Source organism: Fundulus heteroclitus, chromosome 5, assembly GCF_011125445.2.
Source record: "Fundulus heteroclitus isolate FHET01 chromosome 5, MU-UCD_Fhet_4.1, whole genome shotgun sequence".
Classification (NCBI taxonomy): domain Eukaryota; kingdom Metazoa; phylum Chordata; class Actinopteri; order Cyprinodontiformes; family Fundulidae; genus Fundulus; species Fundulus heteroclitus.
In genome coordinates this window covers 41,265,038-41,289,007 of record NC_046365.1, presented here as the reverse complement: position 1 = coordinate 41,289,007, position 23,970 = coordinate 41,265,038, and the positions used below count along the sequence as shown (strand labels likewise).

The 23,970-nt window shown below is 42.4% G+C and overlaps 1 protein-coding gene across 1 annotated transcript in view; it reads right to left on the bottom strand.

Annotated features, from left to right (window-relative positions):
- The window catches only part of sorcs3 (sortilin related VPS10 domain containing receptor 3), a gene marked incomplete in the record, with an annotated part of 346,527 nt that extends 323,032 nt beyond the window's left edge, over positions 1 to 23,495 (bottom strand). Inside the window, 1 exon segment of the mRNA XM_036137616.1 lies at positions 22,693 to 23,495. Within this exon segment, the coding sequence (XP_035993509.1) occupies positions 22,693 to 23,241 (549 nt within the window).
- Positions 23,496 to 23,970: the final 475 nt, after the last annotated feature.

The following is a 23,970-nucleotide window of genomic DNA, read 5'->3' as shown; positions in this document are numbered from 1 at the left end:
TTAAAATTACTGAGATCTCATTGCTTGTAATAATGATGATTAATCACAAACCAGTCCAGTTGAAAGAAGTTTAGATATACAAGATTTTTGATTTAAATAGATGAGGGAAAACTGTGCTTTGAACAAACCTGTATGGAACTAAATATGAATTGCTTTTCTGAGGGTTTTCTATTCATTTATTTTATTTATTTTTTTACTTGGAATTTGAATGCAACTAATGAGAAATTTTGAAAAGCGTCAAAATATCAGAAGGCCACGTTACAGGCGTCATCAGTTACGAAATCATCTGATGTTATTAGTTATGCTGAGCTGAGGCGATCCTCAGAGGGACAGTATAACCTGAGAAGGACAATAGATATGATAAACAAATCTGACCATGATTTAAACATCTGAATGTTTATGGCGAGGCTGGGTCTGTGTGTTCTGGCCTGGGGCACGAAAACTATGTCAGAGGGGAAAAAATAAATAAAGCCAGCTTCTAAAGGGTTAAATTATAATTCTAATCTTGGTTTGTTTTGGGTAGCCTTCTCAATGTGCTGAATTATGGGGGAAACTCTTATCATTTATAGAGAAACACTAGAAGCTCAAAAACTAAAAGGGAACAATCATTGCTTTAAAGTTTCACCCTTGACCAATTTAGATTGAAAAGGTATATATAAATAAAAGTATTACTAACAGCAAATACACATGGTCAAAGGACCAGAAGGATATCAAAAGGTTTGTAATAAGTCAAAAAACCTATGTCATATTGGAAAAGACATAATTGTGCTCCTTGGAAAACAATTTTGTTTTAATTTTGTTTGGTTCATTTCTTTCGTTTTTTTGTTTTCTTTCTTTTGGAGGTGTTTTGAACGGAGTTTCAAAGGAAAGGGGAAGAACAGAAACCTTCCCAGGATCAGAAAAAAAAGGGAAAAACATCACGTTAAAGGGACACTAAGGGGACCAGGGTTTTAACTGCATGCTATTAACACTCTTGTTTTTCTCTGAGTTATTGCTTTCTTTCTGCTATTAACAGCTCTATCTTTCTGCTTCTTTTTCTTTGCAAAGAAACCTGGTCAATATGATGGGATTGTGCTAACATAGAGATTTAGTCTCATTTTAGACATTCTCAGATGCGAGAGAATGCAGAAACAGTGCCGCAGTGCCATGGGGGCTGATCCTTGGGACAAGGACTAAAGGTGATGTCATTGACTTCAGCCTGATCCAGTTTTGAGTTTTATTTTGTCAGAGACAAAGTTTGATTTATTTTTTTTTATCCTTTTGTTTCTTTTATGTTTGTCATGTTAGAGGGAACACTGTAGTTAAAATGTTTGTGACTGCTTTGCTGTAATTTCTTTTCAACCTATGGAGCGTTTTCTTTGGCAAAAAATGCTGGCAGAATTCATTCTGTTTGCAGGCGTGAGGACTGGAGGATGGACTCTTGATGAGAAGGAGAATGTTGGGCTGCTGAATTTAGACATTGGACTGAAAATGGACAATGAAGGACTATGACTGAGGCATCGGACAACCTTCGACTACAAACACAGATGAGTTCTGCAGACACGACTTCATGCATTTCACTTCAGATTTTGTTGTACACAATTAAAACAAAACACACATTACGAAACACATTAAGATTATGTAAAGGTGAAAACTTTTAAAGAAGCACCTTGATGGAATCATGGAGCAACTTAATAAATTAAGTGGGTATTATATCAACAGTTAAATAAATAAATGCATGAATTAGTTTTCACTATATAGGTAGAGTAATCTGAACTTTTAAATAGCATTTCATTTAATAAACATCTTAAGAGTAAGCTGATTTCTGCTACTCTGGCAGGCATCAATAAAACGCAAAAAAAAATGGGTTACTGGCTAAAATGGGTAATGTTGCAATAAAATTTGCATAATGACACATCCTACCAACATGGGTAAATTTAGGATTAAAGCATCAGGGTAAAATGGTTACAATATTTATGGAGATTTAATATCTTTCAACTAGAACACAAATAACTCAAAAGTCTTTTTAACCAGTTAACCTGTTAACCTGAGGGCTTTTAGATCAGGATAATTTAATGGTTATCGTCTTACATACAGAAAATAAGTAAGATTAATTTAATTAGATTAGATTATGGGGACATTTTGGATCTGGTCAGGATGGTTGGGGGGCTGTGATGATAAAAGGGTAACAGCTTGAAGATGTATCAATGAATGAAGGTTTTCTCTGAGGAACATTAAAGCAGCAAAGACACCCCACATTGGAACTCCTGTTTTGAACGGGACATAAGGTGAGATCCTTACAATGAGAGACGTTCCACACAGGGGGGTGTGGAGACCCCTGGGGCATGGCACCCAGGGACGAGCTGCTGTGGACTTGACACAGCTGGTGGAACCAGAGAGACGACGAGGTGGTCCCACAGGTTACCTGACACCTAACACTGACTGTAAAGGGTTCTGGGTTTTCAGGGTTGCTGAAAACAGAAAGCTTCAGAGAACCTTTCACCCTTCCTGACCAGGCACTCAGAATACATAGATCATAGATCAGATGGCAGAGGCCTAGACAAATAGGAACGCAGAGATGCGTTCACCCAAGAACTTCTTAATCAAAGTCCTTAATCCTCAGTTTAAGAAAATAAATAATCACATGTATGGGTTACTTTATTTTAGGATTAATTTGGGAACTAATTCTGATTTGCTTAAGTAGCTTTGGTTGTTCAACAATGTTAGAACATTTTCAAAAAACTCCTGTTCTCTCCTGCTCTCTGCTTTGCTTTGTTTGTAGAACCATGGCGTCCTTGAACAGTAACAGCATGGCATAAATATTTTGTCTTTTCTGTGCAGAACAGCACCTCACTTAAAAAAAAAAAAGAGGGAGAGAGGGAAAAGGCTTTCACATGGAAAGGCTTTCTTTTTCTCAGTTGGGTTTTCAAAATAAATGGGAAATGTCATGAAACGAATATGTTGATGAAATTGTGTTGCAGAGAACTTCAACTGTCAGACAACAACAGTTAAGACACACATTGAAAGCATTCTGTTAAGAACTATTATGAATTTACTGCAGATACATTTGAACTTAAAGATTACTTTTTTAACTAATAATTAAATTGCAGAATTCTGAAAGCTAAATAATTGTGCACAGAAATATCTTGAATGTGAAAGTGCTTGGAGAATGTATTAATAAATGACACATGAATGGGGTTTTGATAAGAACACTAATTACACCTTGTTTCTGTTCTCTAGTGGGAACAAGGACTCGTGTCTGCAGACCATCTTCACAAAGTGTTTTATTAGAGAGAAATGCAAAATAAAATGCTCAGTGCCCATCCAGAACTGAACGCTTATTACCATCCAGCTCAATCGTCCAGCCTGCGAGGAGGAACCAAGAAGAGGACTGGGGATGAAGAAGCCAGAGAACTCTGATTCCTTATTCTTCAACGGGAGGAGTTACCTGAAGAGACCCTAAGCGCGATTAGATTATTTTCTGCCTTGTGCCAGAATGGCCTGAAGGCATCCTTAACTTTGCGTTCTTGACGTTTAGAACTCTTCTCATATTGTGTTGCTGTTTGTTTAACTGCTCTGTTCCACTGACTCACATGTTTGATTTTTTTGTGTTATGAGATCTACACTTTAATATTACATCATGTTGATCAATATGGTTTTATGGTTAAAAAATGGAAACTGTTTGCTTCAGACACACAAGGATCTATGGTTTATGCACCTTTTTATTTGATATAGGAAGAACCAGGATCGGATTGGCTCTAAAGATCCTTTAATATTAGCTGGTAACGTTAACACTTAGATTCAATACAGGGTTTTCAGGCTCAGATTGGCCGAGAGCAGATCTCCCTGGGAGGGGGCCTTGCAGTTTTTACTGCCCCCTAGGGGGGGTAGCGTTTTCTGGAGGTTCCCCTGCCCGCACTGAACCTCTCCTGCCTTTGCTCCTGGTGTTGTAAGTTTGGAGTGGTGGATTATTGTCCATCGTAGGGGTGAGTGGAGAAAGGAGTAGGAGGGTATTCAGGGTGGGTCAGAGTAGACGGATTCGACCTTGGTTACTGAACAGGTTTAGCTTACCATAGTCTAATGTAATTTTAAAATAATGTGCGCATAGGTACCTAAAACAGGCCTTACCTAATTAGATGAATCCTAAATTGTAGACAAAAGCTAAATCTTGGATCTTGTGTGTTAAACCTCTTTGAAGCATTCATGTTGATCTGTATTAAAAGTTCCAGCACTACCCGGTTCCAACACGGGAACCCTTTGGGTCCCACTTTACGAGTTTACAGAAATGGTTCCTCTGTGCTTTGTTCACATTTTCAAGTGATGGGTCATCTTGTTTTGTCTTGATGCTGACGACGCCATCATCATCAAAAAAAAAAAAAGAGAGGAATGTTATAAGAATTATTATTCTGAAGTCACTATGGCCTCACACCACTCGGACAGAGGAGGCCTGGAGACCTGATGTCTGTGTATAAGATCCACTGTTTTCTGATTGCAAGGCCAAATGCTGCAGCTGCTGAGGGATACTGATTGTTTACGATAGACTGTCTTTGTTTTGTCTCATGGGAAGGCCACGGTGCAGTATTAGGGGAAGCCCGAAAGCGAGGCAGACGGAGACAGGGCAGACAGAGACTGCAGCGGAACCGTGGGGTGCGATTACTTTCCAACTATGTGATTCTCTGCTCTGTTTCTCAATAAAGTGCTGGAACGTTATACCACCGTCTCGTCATTTAGTAAAGATGGGAACTCAGTTACTATTGTTTAATATTCCACCCAAAACTCCCACAACAGACTGTCATCTAAAATGGAGTCAAGTAGCCTTTAAATCATGCTCTTGTTTCTACATTTCAGGGAGTGTATAGAATGACCGAATACCTTTATAACGGCGGTCCTCAGTGGAAATGAAATGACGCCTTTTTGAGCTGGCAGTGACATCTCCATTCAAAGGAATCATTAGCCTGTCTTATCCGTTGGAGTCCCCAGTATATCTTCAGCAGGATTATAGAACGGTTAAAAAAAAAAAAACACTTTTTTTCTGTGCCAGACGCTCGGTGAAATAAAAACACCTCTAAAGCGTTGGAGGATTAATAATTCATTGATATCCATGACCGTTCACTTTGTCTCGTATGAGACAGGCTTATATTAGCGCCTTCTCTGCAACGCAAGCTCAACAACTCCTACAGCGTTATTAAAGTTTTAAAAGCACCTCCGCGTGACGGCTTGGTATATAAAAGACAATTACATCCTCAGAATGGAAATGTGTTTCCCTTTGAGAGGAATTATAGGAAAGTGTAAAAAGACGTGAAGCCAACAAAACATGGGACTATTTATTCAGAGACGACGTCCAGGTGAAATTCCTTGGATTTTACAGGCAATCGGACACAAGAAGCAGAAACCCACATTCAGAATCAGCGATCTGATCTGACACTGCTTTCAATGAAAGAAGCTTTCAGCATCTGCTCAATAATGGGAGGAGATGTTAAAGAAGCTTATTACCATTAAAATCCAAACGGAAATAAAGAAGCAGACCTGATTGTAAAATTAATGTAGCGTGGACTCATTTTACAGCCACTTTCAATCTCTCATAGATAAACCAGTAGATCACTTTAATTAGACAATGTGTTAATTGACTGCAGGTCCTGGGGTGCGATGCGTCAACATTTGTCTCCATCAATGACGACCTCCTCCAGAAGGGGAGCCATTTAATCTGACCGAGTGAGATGTGATCCTGAGAGTGTGTATGTGCAAGTTTTTCCTTTTCCTTTTTTCTTCAAGCGGGCTTTGTGAGGAAGAAAAAGACACAAACAGATGGATGTGGAGGCACAGTGTGCGGTCTATGGATCCGCTGTGGTCTGACATCATTATGGGCTCATCACCTGGCTGTTCGGTCCGGCTCACCCGCGGTTGGGAAATGGCAGGGGACATTAAGATTACAAGGTACCGTTCTTCGCTTTAAAAAAAATAAATAAATAGGTGGAAAAGGTCAATATGCTCCGTGCCTCTGGGACAACGAGGTCTAAAAGCTCAGTATTCTGCAAGTCAGACAATTAATATTAAACCTGAGCAAATTCAGTGCATTGATTGCAGTTTTTTTCACTTGTGGAGATGTGTGATCACATGGGGAAAACATGTGGTTGCATGTGTCGCGTGTGATAACAACAAAAAGCAACTGTGAAAGAAATTCCTCATAATGTGTCAATTTGAAAAAACATGTTTCAAATACTGGAAAATGGTCACATGTTAAACTTTACCCACTTGTTTCTGATGTGAAATTATAAATATATATATATATATATATATATATATATATATATATATATATATATATATATATATATATATATATATATATATCTATATAGAGAGAGAGAGAGAGAGAGAGAGCGAGCGAGAGCTAGAGAGAGAGAGCGACAGCGCGAGCGCGAGAGATAGATCGCTCGCTCGCTCAGCTCGCTGCTAGCTCGCTAGCTCGCTCGCTAGCTCGTCTAGCTAGATAGATAGATAGATAGATAGATAGATAGAACTTAAACATGAACAAACAAATAATTTCCACAAAAAAGATTCATGAATGTAAAAGAAATTGGAGGAGTAGCTGTGAGATAATGAGTGGGATATGCAAGTTTGTTTCAGATGCATCAGTTCAATTAAATTTTCCTTTTTTTTATAAAGGTCAATTCCAACTTTGCCAACTTCTTCAATCTCAGGGTAGTTTCCAAAGTCATTCCTAACGGATTATCCAGACAGCTCTTTTAAGCGTTTTCTATCTAAGGAAACCCAGTAGGTTCCATCAAATTGTTGACTTTGCAGCAATTCCTCAAATTGGGCATGCATGTAGCGACAGTGGGGAGGAAAACACACCGTTAACAGGAAGAAACATCAAGCTGAACCAGGTTCAGTTAAAGTGAGTACCAGGCTGCTCACCTATCTGTACACTGGTGAATGAAGATATGAACATTTGTGAGCGATAGTGGGTGACTGTAACCGGTAGTCCAACAGCTCTTTGAGTTCTTTAATTGAGTTCTTAAATTGCATGGACACCACATGCAATTTCTTTGTCTAATTCAGAGATCTCAAATATCCCAAGGGCCTTCACATGGGCATCATGTGTTATCCCATGGTTATCTTGTAAGAATCTGTCTCTCACGTATCTCATATGTAGTTTTAATGTGAAAGTTCATATACATATTAAGACCTGACCCCATGTTGACACATTTTGCAAATGTAGAATTCCCGCTTATGTCTCCAAGCCAAAAAATAAACTTAATACATCACGCAAAAGTGGAAAAAATAGAGGATAAAGGAGGAAAAAGCGTCTTTTTTTCCCCAATGAATCTTAATCCAATCTGGCATTGAAGTGTTCTGATTTCTGTGGAGCTGCGCACACACATCTTGTCCTCTCACACAAATAATGTGAGCACCCTTGTACTCCAAACGAGGATCAGTGGCCAAGCGTGTGATTACACTCAACACTCTGAAGTCATAGCGAGGTGCCTCCCCGGCAGCCGCCATGGCAATCATACAGGAAACATAATGAGGCCATTAGGTTTGGCGAACGTACCCTTTTAAAGCCTCTCGTCGGGCCGGCTGGGTTTCTACTTTGCACCTTTCCTGAAAGCCTTTTAGCAGCTTGATGTGATCCAGGATCCATGCCGTGCTGCAGTTGCAGGTGCAATGCATCCTGATTGGATGGCATTCTCAATGGCTTTCTTAATGTAGTAGCGCTTCTGCGGTGAGGAGAGTTTTACCATAATGTGACTCTGTAAAGTACATCCGGTGACCTTTAACAGGAGTTACAAAATGCTGAAAATGCGCTGACCTAGTAAACTTCTGACAGAGAAAAAACGCTTCATTTTTTGTGTGCAGTCATGTAGGGTGGATGATGTTAAAAGCAATATGTGTGGAGTTGTTTTATTTTAGAAATTACGTAATTAACTAATGCTCCTCATCCCACACAAAACCTTTTTAGTTTTCATTCTGCATGGCTGAAATCATATTCTGAACTGTTGCCAAATTGTGTAATTTATGACACATCCTTCACAGGTTATTCTGAGTAGGTGAAGAAGGAGCATCGGGCTGAGCCACAGCTCTGCTGTGAGGTCCAGCTTTACATTTCTGCCAAGTCAAAGGAGGTTTGAATAAAAAAAATGAATAGGAGCAAAAGAAAAATAATATAGACTGTGCATTGATGTGTCCTGCTCTACTGAGAATTTGTACAGTCAAAGAGCATATAGTGATTCATGGTTAGCACAGGTTTGACCAACCGTTTTTTTAAAAACATGGATCTCAACCGTGGTGTAAAAGGAAACAAGAAAGATCCATCCTGAAAGAGGAAAACAGAAAGGAAGTCAGTGGGAAATAATCTTCTTCATGTTAGCAATAACTCTTGGCTAAATCCTTTTTTCTAGTGTTACACTCACATCTACCCCTCAGCCATGCCTACCCCTGGACCATAGCACTTGTTACAAAGTCACAGAGAGAAGCTGCTTAGCATTAACCACTGTTATTGCTGATGACACTCAGCTATATTTATCCATAAATCCTGATGAATCTGATCAATTACTTTGATTGCAGGCATGTCTTGATGATATCAAAACCTGGATGATTTTAAATGTCCTGCTTTTAAATTCTGACAAGACAGAAGTTGTAATCTTTGGACACCTTCTATGAAGAGAAAAATGACAATGAACAAAAAGTTAAAAGTTGAAATAACAACAGACATTTGCAAACTGGAGAGCAGTAGGAGAACTCAGCAGAGTGAGAGAAATAGACCCTGATGTCCTCCAGTAGCCTAAGCCTATAGCAGCATAACTACAGAGATAACTCAGGGTAACATGAGCCACTCTGACTAGAAGCTTTATCACAAAGAAAAGTTTTAAGCCTAGTCTTAAAAGTAGATATAGACAAGTCCTGGATCAATGTGAGCTTCTGTGCTTTCTGTGTCTCTGCTCTGTCTTCTCTAAGCCCCAGTGGGTGGAGGCAGATGAGCGTTCACACTGAGCCTGGTTCTGGTTCTGCTGGAGGTTCTCCTCCCTGTTAAAGGGGAGTTTTCCTCTCCACTGTCGCTTCATGCATGCTCAGTATGAGGGATTGCTGCAAAGCCATCAACAATGCAGACGACTGTCCACTGTGGCTCTACGCTCTTTCAGGAGGAGTGAATGCTGCTTGGAGAGACTTGATGCAACCTGCTGGGTTTCCTTAGAGAGGAAACTTTCTCACCAACCTGGAGGATCTGATGGAGTCTGACTTTGGAAAGAGCCTTGAGATGACGTGTGTTGGGAATTGGCGCTATATAAATAAAACTGAATTTTGCTGAACATAGTCTAAGTACGTAAAATAAATGAAAAAAGAAAAAAGTCAGGGGTCAGTTATGCACCCTAAAGTTTCTGTTATTTTTTTCTATTTGTTGTTTGCTTCACTTTTTGATTAATCTGTATAATCTGACTGAATTTGATTTTGGAAAGTGCCTTGAGATGACATGTTTCATGAATTGGCACTATATAAATTAAATTTAATTAAATGGATTTGAATTAAGTAGTTATGGAACACACTGCCAGCTCATGTTAGGGGTTGTGCCACCTACATTCATTTTAAATTCTCCTTGGAACATTTGTTGAAAACTAACCAGACATGTGTTCACAGGTAAATTGATCCATTTCCATGGGCCTGTTAACCTAATTTTATTGTGATTTTTTGTTATTGACATCTTATCTGTTTGTGTCCACTCAGTTCTCTCCCTTACTGTCTTGTTTAATGTCCACTGCTCTTACCTGCCTTAGGACAGCGGATGCAAATTAGCTATTGTGCTAATTCTGGTATATTTACATTGATGCTTTATTCTGACATGTTGATAAATGCGCATTGTCCTAATTCAAATAAATGAATATAAATAAATACAAAATAAAAATTAAGGACCCAGTAGATCAGTAGAATTACTTGCATTAAATTATATAAGTCAAATGTGTCTCTATGTGTCATGTAAGCCTGCAAAAGACAGCGTTTTCATAATTTTATAGCTACGCTTATATCTTCTTATTTGGAAATACGTAATTTTTTATAAATGAAAATGGACTGAATTGAATTGGATGTTTTCAAGCTTTATAAATCAATAAATGAAATGATGTTCATTTGGAAATTTTATAAAGATGTTAAAATTAAATGAGTTAGAAAACATCAATCAAAGGCAGTATGGAGCAGCACGGTTAGCATTGTCACTTTGCAGAAAAGGGAGTTTGCAGTTTCTTCCGGTGTACATGTGGGTTCTCTCCAGGTACTCCTTCTTCCTCTTAGAGTCTCAGAAATATGCCTTTTTAGGTCAATTGGTCACTCTAATTGCCGTTGTTGGAAGAGGTAATCTGTTTAATGGTGAAGGCTCAGCTCTTAAAACACTCTAAGAGCAAAGAAAGGCAACAGCGCAAACTCTAGTCTCTCCTGGTGAAAACTAGCGCCACTACTGTACTGCTGGAGTACAGTAAAGGGAACGTGGTGAGAATGCACGCAATATCACCCAGAAACAGTGGGCGAAAAATCTCTCCAACAGAGAACTCACACAGACAGAGATGAATGTTTTGTCCAAAGGTCACAACTTTGCCATAACCCCTAAGCAACTTCCGATAACAGAAATCATCACTGCCACTGAATCATCCATAAGAAATAACAACATGTCAGAGGCAGAAGAGGAAGAACTTAGGATAAAAGTCACAGCAGCACTCTCCAGTGCAAAAATGCCCCCTTCAAACATCTCGCCACAGGGAAGTATGGCCGTTACATCCCTCAGCAAAGACTGCAACATCATAAATTTGCCAGCAGACAAAGGCAGATCCACAGTGGTACTTAACACAACTGATTACCATGAGAAAATAAGGAATTTACTGATGGACAGTAACACATACGGGACCCTGAAATGGGACTAAACCAATAACTAACTCTCTACAATGATTGGAAAAACAGAAAGTAATCAATCGCTCCCGCTACTATGAGCTGTACCCAGGCGAGGCCATTCCACGCATACATGGACTTCCAAAAATTCTCGAAGAAGGGGTTTCTCTCAGACCCATCGTCAACAGCATTAACATACAAAATTGCAAAAAAATCTGGCAACAATTTTGGCTCCGCTGGTTGGAAACGCTCCACACCTCGTACAAAACTCAGCAGACTTAATTTTCAAAGTCCGACACCTGAGACTGTCACCAGGGGTAAACCATTGTTTCCTTTGATGTCACCGCTCTTTTCACCTGCATCCTGACATCAGAGCACTGTCAGGACTCAGCTGGAACATGATGCATCACTAAAAGACCAAGAACCAATTTAATACCAAACCAGATTTCTGACTTGTTGGACCTCTGTCTCTCAATCACATATTTCAAGTACAGAGACAACTTTAACCGACAGAAACATGGGCGTACCATGGGCTCCCCAGTGTCACCCGCTGTGGCCAATTTGTACCTGGAGGAGGTGGAGAGCAGGACACTCAGTGCTTACAGGGAACACCACCAACTCACTGCTTTAGATACGTGGATGACACTTGGGTCAAAATCCAAACTAAGGAAGTTTAGACATTCACCAACCACATCACCTCAGTGGACAGCATCAGGTTTACCAGAGAGGACGCCAATAACAACATGTTGCCTTTTCTGGACTGTGCGGTACACTTTGAGGAAGATGAGTTTCAAAAGTAAGGTTGCCAGAAGCCCACACAGAGACCAATATCTGTGTTTTGATTCCCATCACCCACTGGAGCACAAACTCTATGTTATCAGAACTCTGAGTTACCGGGTTGACAACGTTCCCTCTGCCACAGAGGAGAAACAAAAACACAAGCATGTCAGGAAATCACTGCAAGCTTGTGGTTACCCTAAATGGGCCTTTGTCAAATCAGCCAACAAAGCTGGCAGAAAAAAACAACACAGCATCGAACTCACAGGTGAAAACAGAGAGACGCAGGAACATTACCATTCCAGATGTGTCAGGAGTTTCTGAGAAACTCAGGAAAATATTCTCCAAACACAACATACCAGTAAATTTCAAACTTAATAACACCCTCAGACAAAAACTGGTTCATCCCAAAGTCAGAACATCCAGACCACAGCTGAGCGGCGTTGTGTCTGCAGTCCAATGCAGAGAGGACGGCTCAGACTCCATCAGAGAAACTAAACTACAGCTACATCAACGCATAGAGCAGCACCAGCAGCTAGGGACCAGATTCAACAGTCCACCTGCACCTCATGAACAAAGGAGACACTTTTGACAACAATGATGTCCAGATCCTGGACGGGGAGAACAGATGGTTTGAAAGAGGAATGAAAGAAGCCATCTTGGTTAAAAGAGAAAAGCCATCAATGAACAGAGGAGGAGGCTTGAGCTTCCAACTCTCCAGAGTTTACAGCTCGGTCCTCCAACACGTTCCAGAGAGATTACATCAGCATCTCATCATGATCCAGGTGACCAAGTCCTCCACTCACACCAAGCAGCAGCTTCTAACCACCAGGACAGTGATGGTGGGTCACTGATGTACATCTGACCTGGACTGGACCTAGGAGGATGGACATCCATGTCCTGAAAAACAGCAGCGCTCCAACTGCAGGTTGATCAGCGCCTCCAGAACTGACAAAGACTCCTGGATAGGTGTCAGAACATTTTCAGAAAGAACTTAATGAAAGTCTGGTTGCCTCCCATTTAAGCCTTTGCTGTGGCAATGACCCGGAAAACTGAGGAGTTCCACAGGCAGGTTGGGTAAAAAAAAATTCTAGTACACATTACATGATTGTTTGGTTTTAACCCAGCAGACAATGTATGTGTTAGCTGGAAATGAAAGGTTGACATAAAATGGACAACTGTCCTGGTTCACTTTTTAAATGTAATCCTGCTTTAAACTGAACCAGAACCTTCTCTCTGACTTGTCTGCTGGGTTCTCTATAGTTCTCTAACAAACCTCCAGAAACAGAACATCTGCATTTAGACAAAGATTCAATTACAAACAAATGACACACTTCTGAAGACAACCAGGTTTTCTATACCTGAATAATGGGGCTAAATGCAGTAATGGGCCAGAATCAGAACAGCTGCCTTTACACTTTATACTTTTTATTAAAGAACACACATATGACTAAATAGATTACTTCTGGTAGATGGTTAAAACATATTTTCATTTTGTGCTTTCTGAGGTTCTGGAAAGGAGGGTCCGTTGGATAGTCAAATCTCGGATTCAGGAAGAGCAGTGTGGTTTTTGTCCTGGCCGTGGAACATTGGACCAGGTCTACACCCTCAGCAGGATTCTGGAGGGGGCATGGGAGTTTGCCCAACCAGTCTACATGTGTTTTGTGGATCTGGAGAAGGCATTCGACCGTGTCCCCCGGGGGATCCTGTGGGGGGTACTCCGGGAGTGTGGAGTACCGGACCCTTTAATAAGGGCTGTCAGGTCTCTGTACGACCGGTGTCAGAGTCTGGTCCGCATTGCCGGCTGTAAGTCGGACTCGTTTCCAGTGAGAGTTGGACTCCGCCAAGGCTGCCCTTTGTCACCAATTCTGTTCATAACTTTTATGGACAGAATTTCTAGGCGCAGCCAAGGTGTTGAGGGGATCCGTTTTGGTGGCCTTAGGATTGCGTCTCTGCTATTCGCGGATGACGTGGTCCTATTGGCTTCATCAGGGCGTGATCTACAGCTCTCACTGGAGCGGTTCCCAGCCGAGTGCGAAGCGGCCGGGATGAAAATCAGTGCCTCCAAATCCGAGACCATGGTCTTGAACCGGAAAAGGGTAGAGTGCCTTCTCCGGGTTGGGGAGGATGTGCTGCCCCTAGTGGAGGAGTTCAAGTATCTTGGGGTCTTGTTCACGAATGAGGGGAAGATGGAGCGAGAGATCGACAGGCGGATTGGTGCAGCGTCTGCTGTGAAGCGGGCGCTGTACCGATCCGTTGTGGTGAAGAGAGAGCTGAGCCAAAAGGCGAAGCTCTCGATTTACCGGTCGATCTACGTTCCTACCCTCATCTATGGTCACGAGCTTTGGGTCGTGACCGAAAGAACGAGATCCCGGATACAAGCGGCTGAAATGAGTTTTCTCCGTAGTGTGTCTGGGCTCTCCCTTAGAGATAGGGTGAGGAGCTCAGTCATCCGGGGAGGACTCAGAGTAGAGCCGCTGCTCCTCCACGTCCAGAGGAGCCAGTTGAGGTGGCTCGGGCATCTGGTCAGGATGCCTCCTGGACGCCTCCCTGGTGAGGTGTTCCGGGCACGTCCCACCGGGAGGAGGCCCAGGGGAAGACCCAGGACACGCTGGAGGGACTATGTCTCCCGGCTGGCCTGGGAACGCCTTGGGATTCCTCCTGAGGAGCTGGCCCAAGTGGCCGGGGAGAGGAACGTCTGGGCCTCCCTACTGAAGCTGCTACCCCCGCAACCCGACCCCGGATAAGCGGAAGAAGACGGACGGACGGACGGACGGATGGGCTTTCTGAGTAAAGAGGTTCAATATAATTGCACACACAACTTTCCAGATTATTAATTTGTGAAAAATGTTGAAAACCACGTATCGTTTTACTTCATCTTCACAATTATACTCTACTTTGTGTGGGATTATTACATAAAATACATTTGATACATTGGAAATTGTGGTTGTAAAGTAAAGCCATTGCTGCTGTCCAACCTGTTGGGTAAATAGACCAGAATATGATCAGCAATGATTTTTCCGTTAGAATGGAAGTGTCCAAAGTCAGTTCTGTGGTGTCTGGTGTCCTTCAACCTTCACATGTTTCCTTATTCAACACACTTGAATCAAATAAATAGCTCATTAGCTGGTCCCTGCAGATCAGATGCTGAGGAGTTAATTCAGACATTTGATTTAGTTGTGTTTGAGCAGGAACATCTAAAAAACATACAGGCGTCTCTGCTTTAGAACAAGGAAACAAAGCTATTATGCATTAACATTTGTCTATCCAAAAGGGGAAGGTGGTTTAATGGACAGTAAGCAGGAACAGAACCATCTCTGACCCGTTTAGAGCTGCGTCCTTGTTAGCAGGTCTCTGGAGCTTTTATTTTCCTCACAGGGGAAACTCTTAAATAACCATTGAATGCAAATCAAAGTCAGTCCAGTTTTGATGAGTGTTCAACAAAATATATTTGAGCAGAAAGACTTTTTTTTCCATTTTCACAAAATGAGATCATTCATCGACATCTGCTCTGGAAGAATCCAATAACCTGCAGAGGAAAGAGCTTTTAATGTTTCACACAAGCCTGGCTGTCTCTGCCGTGTGACATTTTTGACTTTAAATGTTGCTCATGAGAGTCTGCATGGGCTCCTTTGCTGCTCAAAAGGGGGATTTAGGGATTTCAAGCACACAGTCAGCTCTATTGATGACCTGCCAGATACGCATGACCTGCCTCGGCGTGATTTCAACCCATTTAAAAGACCTCTTGAGTCTTGCATGCATCTTCTGCGCCTCATGCTGATTTTTTTTTTTTTTTTTCAAGCGTACTGACAACAATGGGAGCGGCACGTGCTGGAGCACATCAAACCATTTCAAAGAGGTAAGGGAAACTCTGGCAGCCAAAAGGACTGAAAGGGACAGATTTGTTTTGAATATGCTGTCGAGAGGCGATCTCAAGGTTCCCTGAGAAAAGATGAATGTTTCATGATAACACTGCTATCCATTTTTGTCTTCAAGCTGTCACTCACGGTGCTATTATGTTCATGACTGCCAAGGCTGAGAGGCTACACGGCTTCAAAAATACTTTCGGAAAGAGCTTGTCACGTCGCTGCGGGGACGCTTCATCTGAATTATGTTCATCAGTATGATAAATGACAGCCAGTCTCAACTTGGCTACCGTTATATGATCAGAGGTTAGGGTTCCAACACAACCTGCAGCCGCCCGAGGCGGAGACACGAGGGCAGGCCTGACAGCAGGCAGAGCGAAGCGTACCGCTGGGGGTGAAGACAGCCTGTTGGACAGGCACTGAGAGATAGTGGGAGTGCATTAGCCTGGTGTGCACGCCTCACAGGACGCACCACAACCCCCCCTGGGAGTTCACTGCAGCAGGCACGCTCCCACAGGTAGCAGCGGTGCAAGACACGGCCGACCGGTCCGGATGAAACACAACTAAGGGGAAGTCTCTCGACCAGAGAGGTTGTGAATTTATGTTCCATGTTGTGGTCAGTCAACCAAAAAGGTTGCAAGTCGGCCAGCTCGCATTCAGCTGCGTTTATGTTTTTTGCCATTCAGGCCTGGGGCGGTAAAATGGTCGACCATGGCGCGGGGGATTGGCATGTTGACTAAAGGTCAGTGGAATAGGGCCTGTGCCCTCGAGAGCATGCCTCTATGAGTTTGTGTCAGTTTTTAGCATTTTGTCAGCTCTTTAAAACATGTGTATGACTGCTGCAGTGATTCATCTGAGAATTTTGTGTGTTTACCATTGGGGCGACTGAAATTTTAACCTGAACAAACCTTGTTAACGTTCAACATATGGACCAAAAAAGAAAAGAAAAGAAAACAAAGAAACAAACATAAAACAGCAGCATCCCAACAAATAATCATCAAAGTGAAACATATACACAATTGAAACCAGATGCTTACACTGTATGAAAATGCACAAAATACTTTTCCCTCCTCACTGTCTGACGATGAATGAGACCAAACTCTTTTTTTCGATCAGTTAGGAAACACTAATTATTTTTATTTGCTAAATACCAGAAGAAGATGATATACTAAACTTTTTTCCCTGCTGACAAAACTGGTGGAACTGTTTCAGAACTGTAGGCCAACTTGCTTGCAAAGATATTTTCAATTCTGCCCACATACTTTCTGTGGGACTGAGATCCGGGGTTTGTGATGCCGCTCCTAAAACATAGTCTTAGCTTCCCTCAATATTTCCATATAATGTTATTTCCTATTGATGTTATCTCTTTTATGAAGTGCACCAGTCCCTCCTGCAGCAAAACGTCCCCAGAGCATGACACTGCCGCCCCCGTACTTCACTGAACCGTCTGCCTTGTGATCTTCTTTTTAATCTAAATGTAATAATGGTCAACATGAACCAACATTAGAACATGTCTCCAAAAATGTAGGTTTTAGGCCCTGAGTGCATCTGAAACCTGTCCTCTGGCTTTTTATTATGATCTGGTAACAATGGCTTCATGAACTGATTTACAGAAATACTGAAATAAATCAACTTTTCAATGTTGAGATGCAACCCCACAGTTATATTTGGTAAAGTACAAAGCAAAATGTCCCACACTCCACAGCCCCTCTAAAAATTACAGCAAAATGATGCCTTAAAAGGAAAAACTCAAAATACTATACTCATCAGAAATGAAAGTGGAAACTTTTTTTAATTAAATTTAATTAAGAAAGAATCAACGAAAGAATGTCTTCAGGAATTAAAGCAGAACAGTTAATCAGCAAGAAATGGAACCATATTTCTGAGTTAAAAACAGCTTTTATTGAAACGCTTATGCCTGAACAACTAGGAAGTGATAGAAGCCCATCTGTTAGTAAATTTATCATTTTGAAAGCATCTAGCATTTTTTTTCTTTTTTTATCTAGCAAATTTTAATTTTAAGTTTTGATTGATTCAAAAATGTATATAAAAAATTTGCTTTGACTAGGACTTCGTACCACCTTGATTATTTTCTTTTTCAGCTATTCTGTTGCTAATTTGCTGCTGTGTTTGGACCATTGTCCTGTCAACGACCCTTTTTGGGCCAAGCTTCAGCTGTCCAACAGACGGTTCCACATTTGACTCTAGAAAAGTCCATAGCATCACCCTTGGCCCACTGTGGTTGACATTTGATACTTGTTTAGTCTTTTTCTAATTGTCCTCTCATGTAGTGGATCTTCTAAGTCACATACATATACAACAGATGTTAGTTTGCTAAGGTCATTGCAGATGTATTCCCATCGTGACATTGTCTTTTCACACACTGGTATGAGTATGAGGACATGGGGCTTTGTCTCTGACAGGCTGGCCTTAAGTGCAGGAGCACTGCAGGGAACTGTTCTGGCACCGTTTCTGTTCACCCTCTACTGCAGACTTCTCCATCAGCTCACCAGGTTGTCACCTGCAGAAGTTTTCTGGTGACTCTGCCATAGTCGGTCTCATTGGGATGAAGACGAGTCAGAGTCCAGACAGTGGATCCAGAACTTTGTAGGCTGGTGCCAGCAGAACCATGTCCTGTAAGATGCAGGGAAAACAAAGGAGCTGGTGGTGGACTTTCACAGACATGGACACACCTCACTGACACAGGTGAACATCCAGGGAGCTGAAAGCTCTTGATTTAATTCTGCTCCTCCTCCAAGTTGCTGTTCACCAGGGATAAGGCACACATCTGAGGAAACCAGTCCAGGTTGTGCTCCTAGAGATGCTGAGCTAGTGGACTCTTCTGAGTACCTGGGGCTTCACCTGAACAATAAGCTGGACTAGAGTCACAACACTGATGCTCTTTACAAGAAAGAGCAGAGCAGACCTCCTGAGGAGACTGAGGTTTTCTGGACTTCATGGGGGCGCTCCTGAAGACCTTCTTTATCTCTGTGGTGGTGGCATCAGCCATCTTCTCTGGTCTGGTGGAGCAGCAGCTGGTCTGTAGCTGAGAGGAAGCGGCTGGATAAACTCATTAGGAGGACCAGTTCTGTCCTGGGATGTTCCCTGGACCAGTGCAGGTGGTGGGAGACAGAAGGACTGGAAGGAAAATCCCATCACTGAGGGACAACGTCTCCTCCATGCATGGAGCTGCTGCAGAGCTGCAGAGCTCTTTCAGGGACAGACTACTGCATCCTGGATGCGCTTCCACAGGACTGCTGAATTTCATAATCTCTGCTGCTCACAACAAGCTCAAAAAGGGTTAACAAACATGCTAATACTAGTTACACGGGTTCTGATCTAACATCTGACCTCAGATGCTAATGTTCATTTTGCTCATGTTTTAGCTTCTCTGAGGGGTTTGCTTGTACAATTGTGCATATTGGATGTTTTCCTCACATCGTTCTGCAAATCGGCTGCTGTCTTTCCTCTATTCAAATTAAATGTAACATTTTTATTTGAATGTAATACAGTGTAATATATGCATCTTCTCTTAAATATGCTGTATGATCAATAAATAACTGCAGAATATTTTCTTTTTGCCCTTTCTGATAAGTTCATTCTCTTTTACGTTACAACTTTAAATGAGATTTTTTTATTCACAATACTTAATCCAGTAAGTGACTCTGGCACAGCCTGTCTACGTGTTTTTGCCGCTGTTACGCCCAAACTTACCCACTGTGGGACAGTACAGGACTTTCTATTCTGCTCTATTTTACATTTCACAACAAATGTACAGCATGAAATGAATGACAAGGGCACGCTGTGCAACAGCTGCTTCCGTCTGGAGTAAACGGCACCTGAGGAGGTTCCGTCTGACCAAACAGCTCATGGTGTTTTCTCTCCTTCCGATCAAAGCTGACTGAGAGCACCAACAGTAAAGGTTAAACCAGCCAAACAAAGATAGTCATCCACCCATTCATTAAGTCCTCCTGCCACTCAGCTTTTGATCTACTACAGTACCCTGCAAAAGTATTCCTACCCCTTTAACTGTCTCACTTTTTGTCACACAAAAAACTTTGTTGTATAGAGTAGCAATAAATTATGGATGATAATGAAGTTGAGGGAAATTATAGTTTTTAACATTTCAATACATATAAAAACCTGAAAAGTGTGGTGCGCATATATATTCAGGCCCCTTCACTGTCATACCTCTGAACAAAGAATTGCCCTGTCTGTACTGTACTGATCTCATTGTGAATCCACATGTTCTGTTTCTCGCCTCAGAGGTTGGTTGGAGAACATTAGAGAACAACCAGTATTGTGAAGACCAAGGAACCCAGCAGAAGGGTCAGGGAGAGAGTTCTGGTCCAGTTTAAAGCAGGATTAGGTTCTACAACAACATCCCAGAGCTCTGAACATCTCCCAGAGCTCTGGCCCATCCATCATCTGGACCTGGAGAGAGGATGAACCACTTGCAGACCTACCAGGAGATGGATGTCCACCTAAGTCAGGCAAGGAGAGCATTAATCGGAGAAACCGCCCAGAGGACCAAGTCAAGTGTTGGGGAGCTGCACAAATTCACAGCTCAGGTAGAAGACACCAATGGGATTTCAACTATCAGTTGTGCAAACCACAGCTCTGGCAATTTATGAAAGAGTGGCAAGAAGAAGCCATAAGCAGTCATGTCTGAAGTTCAATTGTACTTTATTTTATGGTATAAAGTTGCACTCCCTGTACAGTCTTTTTTTTTTTTTTTACAATTTGTGTCTACATTATCCCAGTCACCCAAAGACCTCCGAGTTCCCCCACTGATAAATGTTATTTCTTCTTTTTTCCCCAACACAAGCCATGAAAAGGACACATCAAATACTGCTAAACACACCAGCCTGAGGTACACCATCGTGGAGGCCGCATCCTACAGTGAGGATGCCTTTCTTCAGCAGCACATTGAAGCTGGTAAGACATGGTGAGCAGATGGATGTTGCTAAATACAGAGCCAACCTGGAAGAAAACTAGTTAAGAGGCTGCAAAATGTCATACAAACAAAGGTTCATATTCCAGCAATGTGAACAGATTACTTTGATGCTTCATAAAGTCTCCATTAAATAAAGTAAATCACACAATTATCTTCAGATATATTTTTTTAGAGCAAAACTGCCCTGGCACATGTAAGCAACCAGCTTCTCTAAATGGTATATTTGAAATACAAAGACAGGAAATGTAGAAAACAACAAAAAAGGCTGCAGAGTAGTTGTGTTTGGAGCAGAGGTTCACCTGCAGAACAACAACCCTAAACATACACTCACAGCTTCCATTAAGCCATTTAGATCAAAGCATAATTATCTGTTAGAATGACCCAGTCAGTCCAGACCAAAACCCAACTGAGAATCCACTAAAAACCTGAAAACTGATGTTCATATTATGCTCACCATCCAATCTCCATGAGATCGCCAAAGAAGAATAGGCAACCCATCCAGAATGTTGATGTCTAAAGCTTTAAGAGACATTCCCCAAAGGACTTGCAGCTGCAGCAAAAAAGACGTTCTTCAAAGTATTTACTCCGGGGACTAAATACAACTTCATACCACAGTTCTCAGAATCTGATTTAGAAAAACTCCCCAATTAAGGACTACTCTGTGTTTTTGCATCACATAAAATCCCTCCAAATTATACAGACCGTTGTGGTTTTAATGTGACAACATGTGGACAATTTTAAGAGCTAAAGCAAGTCTCCATATTTCCAGAGGGAAGATACATGATTTTAAGCTAAATCTGTCTTTCTCTAACGCATCAGCAGAATGACCACCAGCCGCAGATCGCCCCTTTTTAGGACCCTCACTGCTTCTGCCCTGACAAATCCTGTTTTTGGCAGGAAAGAAACTTTGAAACAGAGGTCTTCAAGACAAACATTAAATATTCAAATGTAAGGGGCAACGGACCTTCGCCGTCTAAATCCAGCACACAGTCCTGAAATTACACACACACACACACACACACACACACACACACACACACACACACACACACACACACACACACAGCGCCTCGGTCTTCACTGCGGGTTAAAAAACAAGCTCACGGACCATGCAATAATCAGCTCAGACAAGACTGAATGCGCTACATTTTCCTCTCATTTTAATGGAATAAAGCCTAAGAGAGCAGCCACAACAACAAATACAGCTGGAGAAAGAAGAACCCATGGGTTTATGCTGAGCAGAGACAGTCATGTAAAATGGTTCTGATTCATTTTGCTCATTATGCTCCTCCAGTAAAGGAGTACTCAGCTGATTTCTGGACAGGCTCTGAATGACTTCCATGTTACGGAGAGCCGTGAAGTGGCGGTGTGAGAACTGCAAAGACGCATAATGCTGCACATCTCTTTGACCTGCACATTCATTTCAATGCGCTTCAAGGGCCAGAGGTTCCAACGTGCAAGTCTGAGATTTTAAACATTTTCGTGTAAAGATGAAGCTGATACATTATCTCAAATTGAATGAAATTAATGGAATAGCGATCACATCTCTGTGTAATAATGCAGACAGCAGTTGGACCTAACCTCCAAACACCCCCTTTGGAAAGTGTGTGGTAATGCAACAAGGGGTGGCATCTTTTGACATCATGTTCTTAAGGATAACAGATATTTACAGCAAAATGTAGGTCCCAAATAAAGCCACATCTGTCACTTATATCGAGATGCTTATGATTTTTAAATGTCCTAATATATGATAATAAAGGTCCAGATTTAAAAAAAAAGAGAAATCCTGAATCTAATGAATTTTAGGGTTTCTCTGAAACGTTTTTAATAATTCAGGGGTCCCTCAGTCCCCAGTCACTTAGTTTGGATTGAAAAGCTGGCATCACCAGGGAGGAATGAATCATGCATTCGCTTATCTCAGATCTGCTCTGAATATCTCCACACTCAAGATAAAATATTTAACCTAATCACGCCTTTAAGGCCACACGCAGAACGAGAGAAAAATCAGCTGAGTCGATTGTTGAAGCGAGAATATAACGAGGAAGGAGTTGAAGAAGTGACGGTGGGGTCTGGTGCGCACAAATCGCGATGCTTCTCGGGTCTGGCGGCGTGCGTCGGTGCGCATCTGTAGCTGGAGATGCACCTGTTAACAGCGTCACAAAGTGCGCGCTGTGCGGAGTTAATCCGCACGGAAACACACATCAGCCAAGGGAAAAGATAAAAAAGCGAATTTCCACTTACACTGCTGTTCTGTCCGGTCCAGTAGACCACGGCGTGGTTGTGCGCAGAGTCACCCGTGAGAGCGAAGGTGCTGCTGCTCATGGGCTCATCCTGCCGGGTATTTCCTCTCCCATCCTCCCTTGCCCACCCGAATTCCGACCTGCCGGGTTTCTGGCTATCCAGCTGCGCGGTCCGGCCGGTCCAGTCGCTGTCGCTAAACTCGTTGAAGTCTGGAGCGCTCCTCTTGGCTCTCCCGAGCGCAGCATCCTCGGCCAGCCCAGACTCAGAACCGGCGGTTTTAACTTCAAAACTTAAATTAGGGCCAGAAGTACCAAGCATCCCAGATTCCTGATCAATTACCCCGGGTTCCCTGACCTCAGCCATCTCCTCGGCGGGGTCGGAGCGCACCCCTGTCTGCAGCTGCTGCTCCCCCCGGTGAAGTTGAACAGGCGACGGGCAAGATCCGCTACTTATCTCCGCCCTGGCGTTTTGGAGAGCATGAGCGGCGAACATCAGCCAGAGACCCAGAGAGACGCGTGAGCCTGGGCGGGAGCCAGCCCGAGTCTCCATCGCTGACGGAGATCCGGACGAAGTACGACTGGAGACCCGATTATCCAACACCTCAACTCCGTTCACTCAGGTCGTTCTGCAGAAAGTGACGCCTCGGCTGTCCGCCTGGATGTTTTTTTTTTTTTTTTTTTCAGGGGGCAGGCAGCTGGGGGAGGGCTGAAGGGGGGAGTAAAGTGCTCCTCAGCGAAACTGTTCACGTCTGAGGATCTTTTGGTCGGAAAAGCCACCACACAGGAGGGAGGAGTTGATTCTGAGCCAGCTGCCGAGAGAGCGCCCGGAAGAGACGCTCAGTGTGTGTGTGTGTGTGTGTGTGTGTGTGTGTGTATGTAACAGAGAGAGAGAGAGAGAGAGAGAGAGAGAGAGAGAGAGAGAGAGAGAGAGAGACAGAGACGCTGTCCATGGTGCTGAATCTTCTTTGAAGTGTTTAAATGTGAGAAGCACAGAATAGTCACTGTGCTGCACTGGTCGCAGCTTCGCCTTCTCTTCACTTCACCAACAAGACGACTGCTGCGATTAAATTTGAAACTTATCACTTAATAAAATCTTAAGATTATTAATTTGGTTCGTGCGTGAATAAAACCCTGCACTGTGTGAGCGCCAGATGCGCTGAAATGTGCGTTGGTGCAGCAGTTTGGAGAAGGAGACACTGAAAGACTCATAGAGTCGGAGAGGACTCTTTCATTATTTCAATGCCTTCAATTGACTGGATTAATTTTATTTATTTATTTT